Raw genomic sequence first — 17,066 nt, 5'->3', positions numbered from 1 at the left:
TGCCAAACTGCACCAAACCAAGGAGCAGTTACTGCAGGGAGGAGTTCTGGCAGTCATGGGGTGTGTGGGCTGCTGGCCTAATGTCCTAAATACCTTAATTGACTTTCCATCAATTAATACCATCTCATGTGACACAGCTGGGACTCATAGCCCAGTTGTGGAAGTCATAGGAACAAATCTGGATAACCAGAATCAGAAGTCAGCTTTATGGGTTAATTGACAAAGAATCGTCAAAATGCTCACCTGAGAAATGCAGAGAAGCCATCCAGGCTAGTGCATCTTGTAGAGTGGAAGAAAATGCCACAGGAGAAGAAATATTAAATACATAGATTTATTATGTTTTTTTTCTTATAAATATTTCATTAATTTCATAAAAATAAAAGTAACAGAACCCTTTCAAGACAGAAGTTGAGTTTGCCTTAGAAGCAATTATTGGCAATACACTTTTAGGACAAAACCAACACTATATAAAAAACAAAGGGCCATTTAAATAAAGGACATAATAATAATAATAATAATAATAATAATAATAATAATACTATTGTGCTTAAAGCTGTATCAATATCCACAAGGAAGAAGGAATGTTGTAGTGTGTAGAACAGGCATAGGATGTGCTTCGTAGAGCTGTTAATTTTGTTAGGTACTAAAGGAAGAACATGGTGCGTTTGTGCACTTAAATAAAAAATACTCCAAAGCATTCTCCCCCACATCTGTCCTTCTGTGCAATGTTTGTCACCTTCAATAGTAGAAGCAGCCAAATGCAGCCACCACACAAAACAGGCTGTCCTGGGGAAAACAGAGAAGGGCTCCGTGTTAGTCAAAGCAAGCTTTTTGCTAGGGGAACAGGCAAACCTCAGGGAACATTTAGACCAGACCATAACTGTATGGTAATATATTGCAATTTTCTGTCTTTTATTTAAGTTTCTTATTCACCTCACTTGTGGTGTAACCCAGGTCAGTGCATATGGATACCAGAAGCACCTGAATTTCCTCCATCTATACACTCACAGGTGTGTCAGTTTAAAATAAAGTTAATAATGAAGTAAAACCTTGACTTTGACTCAATCCTGGATTTCAGCCATACTCCATGACTGCAGTTCAGCAAAGTATGTAAGAAAAGACTTTGTGTCTTGTGCTTCCTCTCCCCAGCAGTAAAATGGTGTGACTACAATGACTTTTGTGCAGTACTGTGTGACCTGCTCAGGAGAGAACTTTTACTACGTTGGCTATTATATCTAAATATGTTTTGTGAATGAGGATGTTAATCAGGCTGTTTCAATAATCTTGATTCCTTCCTTCTAGTAGTTGTTTCCTTTCTGCTCCATATTTAAGGTCACTCTGCCTCTCATACAAAAGCAAGTAGCCTTGCACTTCCCATGGGAATCCAGCCCATACTTACGTTCATGAACACGTCGTGAGCACAGCTGTCAGTGTCAGCGTCCCAGAAACATCGTGCAGCCATGCTAGACAAAGGAGCCAGACAGGGACATTACCCAGAGTTCAAGTGTAATGACCTAAGTGATCACAGATACTTCCCTTGAAAACCAAACTGAGCTTGCTTTAAAGGTAACGGAATTGGGAAGTGTGCTCCTGAATCCCAAGCCTAGTTCCCTACTGCTGAATTCTACCACATGCTGTAATCCCCTCTGTATCTGCTCCACCTTCAAACTCATCAGCTCTCAACCCTGCCACCTCCACTGTGCAGCAGGGCTTGAAACCTCATGCTTAAGAATCTTTGACTTCTGGCCTATGCATATCAGTGGCTAATTTAGCTTATTTGTTCTTGTCCTTCACCTCCTGCACCCTCATGGTACACACTCCCAACTTATTTATAGGGAGCTATCGTATTCCTTGGCAGATTCCATGCTACGAGACCATGACCTCTTCTAGTCTTTTCGTATCTATACCCTCTGTTCCCTGACCATCCTGATGGACTTAGACACCCAAGCCCTATCCTGAGGACAACCAACCAGACAATAACAGGATCTTACATATGAGACCTTGCTGCTGCCTTGTCTAAAGGCACTGACATTCCCCTTTCTCTGCTGCAAGAATCCCACTTCCTGCCTGCCCCAGTCAGTCTCAGCTGATGGGATTGCTTTTGGGGCACAGTCCCTACATGTCTGACTGAGCGTGCTAAGATGACTGAATTTCATCCTTCTGTTACCTTGGCCCTCAGGGTTATCCTGCCTTTTTTCTTTTCAGTTCAGTATTCCACTTTCCCTCTGGAATACACTGGCTACCTGTTTTTCACATTAAGGATGTCAGTGATCATGCTTCAATCTTGCCTCCTATCTGCTGCAAACTGGGAAATTTCCCCAATTGCTCTGTCAGCTTGTGTTGCTGGACTTCACATTTCTGATCAGACCACCTGAACATTGAACTGTTCACCCTGGTATGGTGCTTCTGGAGCAGTTTGCCTGCAGATGGACATTCCTGACAAAAGCCTGAGCAGCAAGTACAGATATTCCTCTCTGACCTCCAGAACAGGGAGGGAGCAGATCTGATTACAGCTCTGCTGCACTTGTCTTCTGCTGGAGTACCAGGAACAATAATAAAGATAAGCCCAGCAGATAAAGCACATAAACCTTTCGAGCTGTTCCCTTTTGTCTTCTCCTTCCCACTAGTAATGGAAAGCTACAGCCCTCTATTGCAGCCAAGAGGAATTCTTTTGTCTGACTGCAGGCATCTGGAGCTGACTGCAAGTGCTCAGCACCCACATGGGAATCAAGGCTTGGTTCCCATGACAGTATTGCAGGGGGATTATAGAAATCGAAACTTCTGAAAAATGTAAATGAAGTGCTTATGGAAGCTTTCTGGCTTTAGACAGAAGTGAGTTACCCTGGCTTTTGTGCTCCAGCAGGGCCTTGGGAATGGATGAGGGGTGTACCCTAACTCATTATATTCATGATGATGAATACAACATAAAATGCTTCTGCAACACTCCTCACAAATGCTCTTCAGCATTTCAGCTTGCTAAGAACCACCATAGAGCCAATTATCACTGGTAATTCAATCAGCCAAAACCTAAACCCTCAAGTTACCACGAAAAGTGAAGAGAAAGTGATTCACACTTTATCATCTGCAGACAGATCTTTGTAGCTAGGGAAGATGGAAGCAGCTTCCAAAGGAAAAAACCACACCCAAACCCAAAAAACGTGATAGAAATACAATTAGAAGATGCAAAACTTACTTCACTCCTTCTCCTCTCTGCTCTCCAATGACAACCTGCACCACCATCTTGTACCTGTCAAATCCCTCCTCTGGAGAGAAAAAATAATAGTGAGAGCAATATTTTTTTATTTTTAATATGAGCCCAAACCAGGACCCTGAGAGCTAAAGATTTCTGGCTACAAAGCCAGTGGCCTGTACTAGCCTATGCAAGTAGCCAAGTGAACAGACTGCCTTGCAAGGCTTCATTTTCCTACTACGGAGTACCATGGTTTTATTGGATTTGAAGAGTGAACAGGGTAATTGGCATCCATCAAAAGGTGCACCTAAGGCACAAGACACCCCTGAGCAGCCACACTGTATGCCAGCATTCTGCTTTGACAACTTTCAAGAACTGACCACATGGAAAGAACATAAATAATGCTGCTGGTGGACAAAATGCAATTTGAAAAAAACTGTCTTATTTTAGAACTGTTTTAAGGCAAAGGCATTGTGAGATTCTTCTGCCACACAGGTGTTTCCTTTGCTTCTGAGTGGGATAAAAGGCCACATAATAGCTGTGTTATGTGTCTGCAGAGTTGTGCTATTGTTTCACAATGTAAAGAAGTACCTCTGGGGCACAGGCCAGATCCAATCAGGCCATGGCAGTGCTCCAGAAGCCAAATCAGAACAAGCATGTTTAAAATCAAATATAGGTCCCAATGCCTGTCTTCAACAAAGCAGTGTCCCAGGATGACTCCAGCGCCCTGTTTCCACTGGAGGATTAAACACAGCATGCTGGCTCTGTTAACATCCACCACGTCAATGCTTATCAGAGACGCCAGCTGATAGAGCAGCCACCCTGGGCCAGCCTCGCTTCATGCTGCTGCCACTGTGGTTACACATTACTGAAACCAAGCCCAGTGCAGATGAGCTTGGCATCAACACGTGCAGGGACTACAGCTGCTGTTGGCTTTAAAGCAGATGTGTAATTCTGGGAGAAGCACAAATCCACGGCTCCTACCGAGGGTGACCGTGTGGCTGTGCCACCACATCAGGCCAGACCAGCAGATGGAGCACCAGCCTGTCCCCAGGAGGAAGGGAAAAAAAGTGTCCATGCCAGCACACACATCCATGTACTTGTTCCAGCACGGAACTCAGGAAACACCTGCTGGTGACTGCACTTTTCTTCTAGAACTCAAAAATGTTGGGGGGCATCCTGTGCAGCAGCACAACCTTTTTCCAGTACTGTAAGGCTGTAGTCACATCCCTCCTTGGCTGACTGTCCTCTCTCCCCCTTCCCTGTGCCCCCTGAGCCTTGTTCTGATCTCCACTGCTATTCCAGCTCTGATCTAACTCGCAGCAGAAAAAGAGCAGGAATGGTTCTGTTTATGGAAGCAAGAAGCAATGAAGCATCACTTCTTTCTTCTCTCTAATGCAGCTTCTCTCCCCCTGCAGCCCCTCCAAGGCTGGCATCACACACCTGCCAAGCTATACAAAAACAAATCTCGTCTGCTTGAATTAGGTCTCCAGTTCCGCAGGCGAGGAATGTACGTATATAGGACAGATTGTTTCATAACAGTAGACTCGAGTCAGTCAACAGGGAAGGAATAAGTTTCAAGAATAAAAGAAGAAAGAGGGATCTTGTCAAAAGGGAGAGGACATGGCAAGAAAAGAAATTACTTCCCCAGAAATCCTCCTTACCTTTCAGTCTGTCTTTTATTGTCTCTGATAAAGACTTTGTAAGCTCAGGCATTTCTTCTGGGATGTACTGTACATTGGCCAGCTTCTCCTTCAGTATCGCATGGATGCATTCTTTTACTGTGGATGATTTAAATCTATCATGGGGAAAAAAAAAGTGCAACAGAAAGCCCAGGAAGATCACACAATGTGTAGAAACATACACAACCCCACCTGGGAAAATGTAGCTTTCACGTATTAGAGAAAAATGACAGATGATAAGCTGTGGGGGAAAAAAGCCCTGCTAAAATGGAGATATTGCTGAAATCCAAACACCTACCAACAGGGATGAAACCAGCCCCACTGGAAGTTGCCCCTCCAGCAGCATCCCCCACCTGCGTGGGTGTCAAAGTTGGACTGGGAGCCCAGTGCCCTCCAACCCCAAACCCTCGGGGGCCCCCATTCCCAACACCCCGCACCGCCTCACTCCAGCCCCTCATGCCCAGGGACGCCCTCCCCGACATTCCCACCGCAGCTCCCACATTCCCGGGGCCAAACCGCGCCAACCCAATGCCTCCCAGCACGCCGGCCCGCATTCCCCCACGCTCCCCCGGGGCCTCACCGGTGCTGGAGGCCGGGCCGTAGGCTGTACGTGTTCTCGGCGCCTTCGTCCGGGCCCAGCTCGCCCATGGCCCCTGCAGGCCCCGGCGTTGGTTACCGGGACAACCGCGGCCGCTTCCGCCGCTTCCGCCGCGTCACCGCGGCACCGCCCCGGGGGTGCCGGCCCACGAGCGGGGGGTGCGGAGTGTTGTTCTGTGTACTACTGTAGTTTGTATTTTATGTCTCCACGGCCTATGTTATTGTTTTGTAAAAAAAAAAAAAAAAAAAAAAAAAAGGACAATTTTTGCAATAAAAAAAACTTGTACAATGAAGTAGTTGGTAAATAAGCGGTAAATAATTGCGGTAATAATTGCAAGCTATTTTAATAATTGTAATAATTGTAAAATTTTACTATGTCTTGTAGAAGGCACTGGGGTGCTGGAGCGAGTCCAGAGAAGGGCCGTGGAGCTGGGGAAGGGTCTGGAGCACGAATCCTGTGAGGAGCAGCTGAGGGAGCTGGGGTTGTTTAGTCTGGAGGAAAGGAGGCTCAGGGGGACCTTATCCTTCTCCATAACTCCTGGAAAGGAGGGTGTAGCCAGGTGGGGGTCAGCCCCTTCTCCCGGACAACCAGCAACAGGATGAGAGGGCACAGATGTTCCAGGGGAGGTTTGGGCCTTAGGAGGAATTTCTTCACAGAAAGGGTGATTAACATTGGAATAGGCTGCACAGGGAGATGGTGGAGTCACGGTCCCTGCAGGTGTTTAAGAAAGACTGTACGTGGCACTTAGTGCCATGCTGTAGTTGTCATGGTGGTGTTCACTCATAGGTTGGATGGGATGATCTCAGAGGTCTTCCCCAACCTAACTGGTTCTGTGATTCTGGAACTAAAGGGTTTGAAGAGGTTGCTGCCTGGGGTGTGGCTGGAGGTATGATGGGGAGAGAGTGGGGTAAAATGGCCTGGCCTCACTGGGTGCTTCCCCGGTGCCCCCCTCCTGACCCAAACCAGGCGGCAGCCACAGCCCCCTCACTCAGCCTTGCCCAGGGCCTGAAGGGCTCCCTTCCTACCTCTGGACGACACATCCCAGACATCAGGGAGGAGATCCCAGCCTTGCTCCTTTCCTCCAGGAACTTCTTAAATCCTCCAGAAAGGTCTAAAATTCTTGCTCCCCAATATCCTACCCCTTGCACTCTTTTCCCTGCCCACAGCTGCTGCGTGTCCTAGGGAAAGCTGCTTGTGCCGCAGCCCCTGCTGAGAAGCTGACATTCTGTTTCCTCTGCAGTTTATCTCGAAGCAGCGATCTCTTCGATCGATTGTGCTTCCCACGTGCAGCGGATGACATGGCTGAGAAAGGTCCCTGTTTGCCTCACCTAGCTCTGAATGGAAACAGTGTGAAGGCACAGCCAGTGCTGCTGCAGAGCGTGCTGCTGCCAGGGACGAGAGGCTGGCAGGGGCCATGAACTGTGACAGGGCTGGGAGTGCCTGGAGGTGCCCCTCAGGTACAGGAAGTGTGAGGTTGCACCAGGAGGAAAGCTCTACCGCTGCTGGAGTTTTGCTTGGGATGCACAGGCATATCCCAACTGGTGCCAGATCCTGCCCCAAACTCCTCTGTGCATGAATGGGTTGCTGAGACCCTGAGCCGCAGCAGTTCCTGATTTCCACAGACTTTACCAGCACCTCTTGCTAGAAATGGACCATCAGAGTCCTTAGTAACACTGGGCTGGGTGTCAGCTCTGCCCGCCAGCAGGAACACTCACTGCCATGCTGAAGGTGACATTGGCCCCATGCCTTACCCATGTGGCACCTTCCCATCATAGCTACCATTGCTCTGCCCAGGCCCTGCAGGTTTCTGCTTGTTAAAGGAACAGTTTTGTGCCTCTGTTCCATCCCTCCACTTACTCACTGCTTACCGCTGCTTACTCACACCCGCAGGACGCTGCCTGTCCCCACAGGGTCAGGTGTTGCTGCTCATGCAAATCATTTGCGGAGACCTTCATAATTTCTGAGAAGTATCTGAAAGACCTCAACACTCCCTGTGTTTATTTGCAAACACTATTAACCGTTTCCTCTTCTTACCACTCGCCTCCTGCCTGGGTCAGACCCACAGATGTGAATTCAGTTAAACCGTTGGGGGAAGGATCTTTGGAACGTGTGGGTTTCTGTTCCTCAGCATCTTTTTGTGGTAGTTTGTGTTCTTCCTTCACTTGGGAAGCTATGCTTACCCTGGACTTCAAGGTCATTCAGCTCTGGGCTTCAGTCAGCTCCATCAGAGATGTTTGATCACACCTTTCTTTTTCTTCTTCCAAGTTTTCAGTGCTCCTTAAATACCCCAGATGCTTTTAAGCCATTTTGGGACTGACCCTCAACGCTTTGAGGTGAGTGCTCAGATAATAGCTGTGTGCCCCGACAGTGATGGCTGCAGAAGACCGGGCCCTCCTCTGGGCCACAGCTGTGTTGATGGAACTCACCAACTTCTGGTTGGAGAAAAACCATGACATTTGTGGTGCAATGAAGTGGTGTGACGCGCTTGCTGAAGTTGCTGTTTTTTAGTTTTAAAGAACAAACTGTCTTCTCACTTATTTCTGTTTGTCCTTCCTTTTTAGACTTTATTTTCATCTTTTGCTGGCCAAATAGAAAAGGACCATCCCATGCAATTTGCCATACTCCAAGTCACAGAAAGAATTTTTATTTTTTAAGCATCAAAGGAGCTTTTTGTGACCCCATCAGCAAACCCCAAGGTGTACCATCCACTCCACTGGGCTGGAGGGTATTTACCAGCACAAGCAGGGAGCTGCATCATGGTTGGAGCCAGGCTGTTTTCCTTGGTGCTGCAGAACCTGGTGGAGGAGCCAGGGTGAGCTGTGCTGGTCTGGCGGGGTGCAGGCAGGGTGCAAAGTCTGCTTGAAGCCCTGGCTGCTGTGGGGCTGGGGACGGGCTCCTCTGCGATGCCAACACCTGAGGCATATGCTGGGCTGGCACTGCTGCTCGCCTCACTTTCCTCCACACCAGCTTCCTAGCAGCTTGATCTTTTAATCTTTTCACCACTTTTTTTTTCTTTCAGAAAAAAGGGCACCTTGCTGTTGTTGGTTTCTCGTGGACATGGCAGCCTCCCCGCCCTGGGTGCCAGTTTATACCCATGTCAAGTGTGCGTTGGAAAGTTTGAGCAATTTGTGCTATGATTCTAATCAGAGCCCTCCGCTGCTGTCACATGGGGCGGGGAGGATGAGCCAGTTTTTCCTGCCAATCCCTGGCTCGCTGAGGTGTGATCTTGGTGGTGATACCCATTACATCTTCCACCTCTAGAAACCAAAACATGTGGCAAGTGCCAAACAAGCTGTACTGCACCTGGCCCAAGTGCCTGGTGTCACTATTTGGGGACATAAAGCCTCAAGGTGGAAAAGCCTCCTTGCTGTGAGCTTCCTTGTTTTGTGGAGTTTAGTTTAGTTTAGTTTAGTTTAGTTTAGTTTAGTCAGGTTTTTTTTTAGTGGGAATCCAGGAAATTATGAAGGAAGAGGTGATGTCCAAGTCAAAGCCCACCTGGACCCTTGCACGTGGTGGAAAGCACTCCCTTTGCCACCCATCCAGGCAGCATGGTGGCCTCTGGCCAGGTGCCATAGAGAGGTGATAAGCTGGGCACGGTGCCCACCCTTGCTCTGCAGCTCAAGCAGTGCCAGCAGCTCATGAGAAAGGAGTGATGCTGTGATGCCAGGAGGAGACTGGAAAAGAGGACCAAGACAGGCTGGACTGAGCCATCATCCCAGGGTGAGCCCTGTCTGCCCCAGCTCAGAACCCCCTCCTTGGCCACCCCAGTTTGGCCATCATGGTGGTATTGGGCTAATGGCTTTTAATGGTCTCAGAGGTCTTTTCCAATCTCAATGATTCTATGATTTCATGATTCTATGGAATTAGGGGTGGCTGCCCCAGCTCACTTGCCTGCCAGGGACACATTTGAAAGTGAGAGGTGAGCAAGCCCCAGCCCCACAGCTTGTTTCTGAAAGCCTGGAAAAATAATGAAGTCATCATGAGAATCACATCCTTCTCCCCAGTTATTAATTTTCCCCTGACACTTTCCAAAATTGCGGGGCACTGAGGCTGTCTTCTAGAGAAGCGGAGGAGCGCGCTTTCACCGCTGGTTATTTCCTATGCCAGTATTAGTCAGTGTGGTGAGCAGGGAGCATGGATGGAGAAAAATTACAGAAGTCTCCTGCAAATGTCACCCCAATAACAGCACCCTGGCCCTGGGCACCTGCCCTTGCTCTCTGCAAATCTGCAAAGAAACACACCTAAAGAGACAAAACTCCTCCCCACCCCCTCCTCCTCCTTCTCCTCTCCCATCCCATCTGGGTGGGAGCAGCCTACCAGTAGGTGCCCCATGGCTGCTCAGACCCTATCTACCCAGTGCCACATGTCCTACATCCCCACTGCCTTGGGCACCAAGTGGGAGCATCTTGGATGCCTGGGAACCCAAGTCATCTTTTACTTATGAGGAGCTGAGGACATGTCCCTTGTGGTCCCTGCCTCCTCCATCCCTGGAAGCTTTCCCCAAAAAGGGTGCAGGCTCAGAGGTGCCTGTCCCTGCTGCTTGGCAGCTGGGTACCTGCGTGGGAACATGCCAGGAGCGCTCAGGGAGGGGAAGGGGCCAGGTCTGGCTCAGCTGATCTTTGCCTCCGTGGGGAGGAAGCTGGGGGCGGGAGGCAGCCCGGGTTTCCCTCTGGGGCAGAGATGGGCACGTTTCACTTCCACCCAGCTCTTGCTGTGTATGAGAGAGAACAAGCTGCCACTGCGGGGAAGGAAGCACGGTGAGAGCCGGGAGCGGCACAGCACACACAGCACAGCACCTCCCGCCTGCCTGGGCAGGGAACAGACCGGCTCACCGTGGCTCCAGGTGCCTCGAAGAAGATGTGGGGCAGCGTGGAGGTGGCCCTGGCTGACCTCTGTGCCATCCTGCTCTGCTGTGGGCCCATGCTGACCTGCTGCCGCCGCGGTAGGTACAGGAGTGTGGTGTGTTCACTGGCATGGCTAGGTCATTTGCAGCTGGTGGAAAAGGTCTAAGGGCTGGGAGCGTTGTAGTTAAAAATTAGCTCTGGCATCAAGAAGGCAGAAAACCTAAAGCTGAAACAAAGGATCTGAGGATTCTTGGGGCAGAAGTGGGATTAAAGGATGGAGAAGGGGACAGGTCCCCAGCCCACAGTGCTGACACCAGAGCTGTGTTGCAGCACAGTGACGGTGGTTGGAGTTTGGTGTTGACCTTATGGGTTTGCCAGTGGTGTCTGGGGTTTCCTCTCTGGCTCTCATGGCTTCAGTCTGTGCCCTTGGGCTGCAACTCCTGGTTTGGGCTTGATCCTGCGGGAGCCAGGGCCCTTGGTCTGGGTGAAATTTGGGGGAGAAGGAGATGTTGAGGGGAAGGTGTGAGTCTGGGCAGAGTGAGTGAGAGCCCTGGTGAAGCTGTTTCTCCCCTTCCTTCCAGCCCACTGTTTCTTTGGTGGATTCATGTATATTTTTGCCCCGAGGGTGGGCAGAGGGCTGGGTGTCCCTTGGAGCAGATGTTACCTCTGGAGCTGGGAAGATACAAGAAAACATGTAAACACAACATCTGCTTTCAGAAGTCCTCCAAATGCTTCATTCATTGTTGGCACTAATAGGAAACAAAGCCTTGAACCTGCCAAATATTTTCTGTTAAACACTAGAAATCCAAAACATGGCAAAAATTCCATCTCTTGGTGTGGACACTGCCACAGCCAGTGCTGCCTGTGGGAATTGGGGCACTTCTCTCCCTCCCTCCTCCAGTTTGGTCTCGTCCCTCATTTCTCAGCCCAGTTTTCCATCTAGTCTTGTATCTATTCACAGAATATCCAGGTTCCTTTTCTAACTGGTGATGCTGTGGTTATGGTCCTATGGCCTCAGACCAGAGTTGGAGGGATGGGAGGGTCTTTCTGACTCTGCCTGCAGGCCCTGGGGCTGCTATCAGTGATTTCTGAAAAGGGAAGGTGAACTTCCTTGGACAAGAACTTTACAAAGCCTTGGTGGTTTGAGTAGCTTGGTCGGGTGACCTATGTGAAAAATGTTTCTTCCTACTTTTCGTTGCCCTGAACAGAATTTAATGCAAGAGCTGCCGTGTTCTGCTGTGTGGGACTGGCTGAGGCAGGACATTGTGTGGCTGGCCTGTGTTTGCAGCATCCCCACTGTGCAGGATGGATGAACCCACCGGGATAATGGACAGGGAAGTGAGGTGAAGCAGCAGGGCTGGTGCTAAAGCAGAGGAGCTTGTGTCTGTGGCTGACTGGATTCTGTGTTGGGAATGGCCTGGCAAGGCCAGTTGTACACATAAGGAGGGGACAGGCCCTTGGAAAGGGATGGCACTATGAGCTCCAGGTTGTTCTGCCCTGCCAGGTGGTCTCAGGCTGGAGATGACAAATATTGTGCCATGGGCAGCCCCTGCCTGCTCTGAGCTCCCAGCATGGTGTGGCAGGTAGAGCCAGAGCATCCCAGCAGGCAGCCAGGCATGTGATGGGCTGCACCACAGGACACTGCCCCGACCTGGGACTCTGTCCCTCTGCTCACTTTCAGAATCAGCCTCAGCTGGAGAGAAGATGACTCAGACATTAAAATACAGCATATATTTAAAAGTAATACAACCCCAAAAGTCTGTTTTCCCCGGTACAGGTGTTCAGTGTTAACTTTAGGTAGCCCAGAGCACAATTCAGTCTGCTGAAACCATTTCACAGTACTGTTGTTACCTCTGAGAGTGCCTCTCCAGCCAGGCACACATTTGGAACAGGAGAGACATGGGCTGCTGTACCTGCCCATGTCCCAGAGTGATGATGTGGACTGGGCTTGCATCCCTGGCTCCTACACAGGGAAATGGTTGTTTCTGAGATCTGTGCTTGCTGTAACTATGTCTGCTCCTTGTTTCCTCTCTCCCAAACAGTGACCATCTTCCCAGCATTGTTAACTCTCCCTGAACATGACAAAGCCACCTTCTTCTGCAATATCTCCATGGAGAATGACTCTGGTTCAGAGTACAGCCTCAATTGGTACAAGGAGACCAACCACAGCCAAGCCCAAAAAACTGCGGAGATCAGCCCACGAAAGACCATGACGGAGACAGAGAAGTACCGGCTCATCAACCATGCTCCTGTCTTTAAGATTGAGATCCTGAACCTCCACCAGAATGACTCAGGCTCCTACTACTGTGGATTGATCACCATCTTTGAGCCCGATAAAGTGATGGAGAGCAACCGGTCCCAGCTGATGGTCACAGGTCAGACTGAGGGGCTGAGCTGATGGGGACAGGTCCCAAGCCCATTGTAGCTCCAGGACTTAAGGCAGGCAGTAACCTGTTGGCAGAGGACCTGACATGGGTCAGGAGACCACAGCCCTACCCTGTCCTTTCTCCTTTGTAGGAGAGGGGTAGTGGGGCTGTGGCAGCCTGCCCGGCACTGAGCTCTTTCTGAGGACAACCCCCATGTTCCCCTGCTGCCTTTCACAAGGACTGCCGAGGCCATTTTACACTCCTGACCTGCTGTTTTGTTCTCCCTTTTCTGAATGGCTATTGCAGCAGCCCCCCAGATGAATGCCACTGATGAGCCAGAGATGGAGGAAGGCAACCCCTCAGAGCACATCAAGGCCATGCTCCTGGGCATCCTGCTGCTGGCTGGAGTGGTTGTGCTGCTGATCTTTGGCTACCTCACCTTCACGTACAGGAGAGGAGGTATGATCCCCCTGGAGGCCATGCAAACCCAGTTTGGGACCTGGGCTCAGCCAGACGTCTGCAGCTGCCTGGGGTACATGGATTGGTTCAAGGTGCTAATCTCAGTTGTGGCATATCCCTATGGGACAGATATCTCCATGCCTGGCGGAGAGGGGTGCTTTGAGCCCTGCTTGCCCTTTGTAGAGCCCACAGACCACATGCAGTGGCTCTACACCACTCATTAGTGTGGTACCTTAATGCTGCACTTGAATCCCTCCCATGCACCTTGCCCAGGTACCTTTGGAGAACCTCGCCCTGCTGCAGCACAGGGCATCACCTCAGCCATGCCACAGGCACTCACAGAGGATTCCCCTGCACTCCACTATTCCAAATTAAACCCTAGACTGTGGGCTGGTGTCTCACTTGTTCTTAGACACTGAATAGACAAGGAGGAAGTGTGGTGAAAAGATTGTGGTGTCCAGTGCTCTCTAGGACAAGGGTGAGGCTGGGCCAGCTTACGTGGCACACAAACCTCCTCTAACCAAGTGTGTTACTTTGCAGATGTGCAGAAACCACCGAGTGAAAACACACCAGCGGTGAGTTTTCTGCCTCTGTCTCCCTGCTGTGCTGCAGGAGAGCACTGTGGCATTGCTGGGGTGAGGAGGGTGCTGGGCCTCCCTTTATCAGCTCTTCACAAGCATCTCACTTCTTCTGTCTTCTCTGCTGCTGCTTGATCTTTTCTGCACAGCTACAACTGCTTTTCTGCACCTGCAGCAGCACAGCCCCATCACAAAATCAAAATAAAATTACCCAAGATAGGATGGCAGTCTCTAGTCCAATTCTTCTTCAAAGCAGGCTTATCTTTGACAGTGGATTGTGTTGCTGTAGAAAATGGGAGGATGTTTCCTTGCAATATATCAAGCTAAAATTTATTTTGCTGCAGCTGGTGCCTGTTTTCTTCTCCCTTTAGGCAGGGACCTCCAGAGGGATCTGTCTCCATCTTCTCTCCAACCCCATTCATTAGGTAGCTGAAGGCAGTGAGTGGGTTGCCTTTTGCTCTCTCCTCTCTGGGCTGAGCAAACTCAGCCCTAGGCTCTTCTCATGCACACCATGCCACTTTGGAGCCCAATGGAGAGGTGGAAAAAGGGCTCCTAGCACAGCCCCACCTTCTGTGGCTGCGCAGGCAGAGAGCCAAGCCTGCCTGCAGAGGCTGAGGCAGAGAGCTGAGACCCCAAGGATCATTATGTGGTTCCTCCATGCATGTTCTATCCTCGGTCTGTGCATCTTTCTGCTGTGTATCACTCTCACCCTCCCAGGATGCTTCAGAACTGATTTTGGCACTTGCTGTAAGAAGGGGCTTGTGCTGCGGGTGGTGGGTACCTCCAGATGTTGAACCACCACGATGGGGTTACCTTGCAGAAGGAAGAGAAGCCCCCTGTGGTGTTCATATCCACTGTGGACTATGGTGTACTGGAGTTTCAGAGGGACCAGTGCACCCCGGTGCCCACCGAGACCCAGCCGGTTGAGCAGACTGAATACGCCACCATCATCTTCCCAGAGGAGAAACCCGTCACGCCAGAGCGGGGCAAGAAACACCTGGATGAGAGGACTCGACAGCTGCCCTCACAGCCCTGCTGAAGGTCAGGGTCCCTCCTCACCAGGGTGTGGGCATGAACAGGCTGCCCCAGTCCCTCACTCTGGGAAAAATCCAGTGTATCAGGACTGAAGCAACAGAGATGCTGCTGCTGGAGTCGATATTGAACAGTCCTGGCCACAGTGGTATTGTGGCCATGGGACGGGTACCACAGGATGAGGAAGGTCCCTGCTGTGCTCCATGTGCTACCTCTTCTCTCAGGGCAGGGAGGATGGGCTGGGGCAGAGAAGTGATGCCAACAGGTCTGTCCCAAAAGTGATTTACATTATGCCTCAGTTTTCTACCTCCACCCAGTGCTCTCTGGAGTGGCCATGCTGCTTCCCTGCCCCAGGTCTGAACCAACTATCAAAGCATGACTGTTGAAGAAAATGCTGGAGGTCAGAGCTGGAGTGAATCCTGTGAGATGCTGCTCACGGGAGCCCAGGGCTGTGGGCTTCTCCTTGTTCGGAGCAGAGGCTGCCTTGTGTACCACTATTCAGAAATCCCAGGGAAGCTGGTCTTCTGCCTGTCTCCAGGAACTTTCCTCCTCTGCAAGAGGGGTGATCTACCCCTGTGTCCCTCCCTCCCCAAGCGGGAGTCAGATCTGGCCATGGGGGTGAATAAAGAGTTTTGCATCCAAGGAGTTTGTTGACTCGTGATGGCAAGTGCGTGGGCAGGCAAATAACGGCTCTTGCAGTGCAGGGGAGACCTGGGAGGTGGCAGCATCTGTTGTGGTTCCTGGGCCTCTCTGTGAGATATGCAAGCTTCTCTTTCACAAAGATGTTCTTAAGAATTTAGAGAGGTTGATGCTCATTTTCTCCTTGCCTCTGTCTGAGCTGGTCACCCAGGCGTGGCTGCAAACCAACACCCCCCCTTAATCAGGCTTGTCTCGGGGTACTCAGTCCATGAGGATGAGCATCCCTGCTGTTCCAGGGGTCTGGCTGCCATCAGCCAGGGCAGAGCTCACACTGTGGTGCTCAGTGCAGCTTTTTGGCTTCCACTTTCTCTCTTGAAAGAGATGCCGGGGCTGTGCTGCCTGCCAGAAACCAGAGCGGAAAGAAATGACAGCTGCTCGAGAGAGGAGAAACCCCAGTAAGGAGTGGCTTTGGAGGCAGCAGAGACTTGCCAGGAGAGTGTGAAACTCAGTAAAAACTGAGAAGAGTCACTTGCATCTCACACTTTGGCAGCACTGTCAGCAGGTTTCTTCCTCCCTTATCCCCAGTAAAACCAGCACAGCCTTGCGGGAGCCAACCTGGGCACTGGGGAAAGGGCTGAGGCAAGCCAGGCACCATATCTTGCACTCTGTGGGGACTGGAAAGTTCATGAGAAACCTCCAGCGTGGACTAGATGGGATAAATATCCATTTGGGATAGCTCACACCTTTCTTCAAGGTAGGGTAGTGGATGTGGTGCCCCTTTTGGTCCCCAGTGCTGCTGAAGGCTCCCAGTAGCCTTCATGGGCAGTGCTGTAACTCCCATGACATTCACTGATGCCAGTTCATGGTTCAGCCCATTGGGGCTTTTTGCCAGCAGCAGCCCTGCTCCTTGCCCCAACAGCTCTGTCAGAGACCTGCTGTGGCCAGCAGGGCCCACAAAACTGAGGCAGGAGGCAGCTGCAGCAGGAAAGAACGGGGAGCTCAGTCAGCAGTTTCGCATTTGGCTTTCCCGTCAGACACGACACTGACATCGGCGAGAGGGTGGACCCTGCTTCATATTTTCCATCCTACCTCTCATGCAGCAGAGGTGCCGGCTCTTCAGAACTTCCTGCACCCCCTGGCTGCAGCTATGACTCCTCCAGGAGCAGTTGGGGCTGAGTCCTTTCCTCTCTGGTTGGATGGTGGTCTGCAGCTGACCGGAGGCTCCCAAGCCATCCAGTGGGGTTGGAGGTGTAGCAAAAGCATCTCTCACTGCCATTTGGGACAGGAGAGCATCCAGCCTGCACCAGTGCCTGTACCCCTCCAATCCCCATCAGTCTGGCTGCAGTCCTGCCCCTTACAGGGATGAAAGCTGGGGTGCATGCATGGGGTGAGCGGTGGGGATTCTTCAGTCTGCCAGACACCATCTCCCATCCCTGTTTGGAGCACAGGATGCCCAGCACTAACAGACATGAACTATACTTCCCTGCACCTGTCGTGGCACTGGCTGTGCTGGCCAGAGTAGGAACAGGGCTGGGATGAGCTCTGAGCAGGATGCAGGTTTCGAGCCCCCAGCTGAGCATCCCCAAACCAAGCAGTGCCCTGAGATGGGTGTCAGGCCCCATGCCCCAGCATCCTGCTTGGGAATGGGAAGTCAAGCAGGAGCTCTTTATGCACACAT

At 50.7% G+C, this 17,066-nt stretch overlaps 2 protein-coding genes across 2 annotated transcripts; one reads left to right on the top strand and one right to left on the bottom strand.

Annotated features, from left to right (window-relative positions):
• Positions 1-317: 317 nt before the first annotated feature.
• Positions 318-5,563, bottom strand: DYNLT2B (dynein light chain Tctex-type 2B). The gene is made up of 5 exons (XM_069024301.1): positions 5,453-5,563; positions 4,855-4,988; positions 3,194-3,263; positions 1,400-1,463; positions 318-786 (listed from the first exon to the last, which is right to left on the bottom strand). Exons 1-5 carry the CDS (start codon positions 5,518-5,520, stop codon positions 739-741), a joined length of 384 nt encoding a protein of 127 aa, XP_068880402.1. The 5' UTR covers positions 5,521-5,563; the 3' UTR covers positions 318-738.
• On the top strand, positions 5,519-15,254 carry PDCD1 (programmed cell death 1). Its single transcript, XM_069024814.1, has 7 exons — positions 5,519-5,628; positions 6,257-6,356; positions 10,286-10,412; positions 12,357-12,689; positions 12,987-13,139; positions 13,680-13,714; positions 14,538-15,254. The coding sequence occupies exons 1-7, from the start codon at positions 5,519-5,521 to the stop codon at positions 14,754-14,756; spliced, it is 1,077 nt and encodes a 358-aa protein (XP_068880915.1). The 3' UTR covers positions 14,757-15,254.
• The last annotated feature ends 1,812 nt before the right edge of the window (positions 15,255-17,066 follow it).

The sequence above is a fragment of the Aphelocoma coerulescens genome, chromosome 9 (assembly GCF_041296385.1).
Source record: "Aphelocoma coerulescens isolate FSJ_1873_10779 chromosome 9, UR_Acoe_1.0, whole genome shotgun sequence".
Taxonomy (NCBI): domain Eukaryota; kingdom Metazoa; phylum Chordata; class Aves; order Passeriformes; family Corvidae; genus Aphelocoma; species Aphelocoma coerulescens.
The sequence above is the reverse complement of the archived record's forward strand: the minus strand, read 5'-3'. Positions and strand labels throughout refer to the sequence as shown.

Coding starts and splice junctions, on each gene's coding strand:
- DYNLT2B (XM_069024301.1), bottom strand. CDS start 5,520: ATGGGCGAGCTGGGCCCGGACGAAGGCGCCGAGAACACGTACAGCCTA. Junction 4,989..5,452: donor CGGCCCGGCCTCCAGCACCG/GTGAGGCCCCGG, acceptor TCCCCATGATAG/ATTTAAATCATCCACAGTAA. Junction 1,464..3,193: donor CAGAGAGGAGAAGGAGTGAA/GTAAGTTTTGCA, acceptor TCCTTTGTCTAG/CATGGCTGCACGATGTTTCT.
- PDCD1 (XM_069024814.1), top strand. CDS start 5,519: ATGGCCCCTGCAGGCCCCGGCGTTGGTTACCGGGACAACCGCGGCCGC. Junction 12,690..12,986: donor GTCCCAGCTGATGGTCACAG/GTCAGACTGAGG, acceptor TGGCTATTGCAG/CAGCCCCCCAGATGAATGCC. Junction 13,140..13,679: donor CTTCACGTACAGGAGAGGAG/GTATGATCCCCC, acceptor GTTACTTTGCAG/ATGTGCAGAAACCACCGAGT.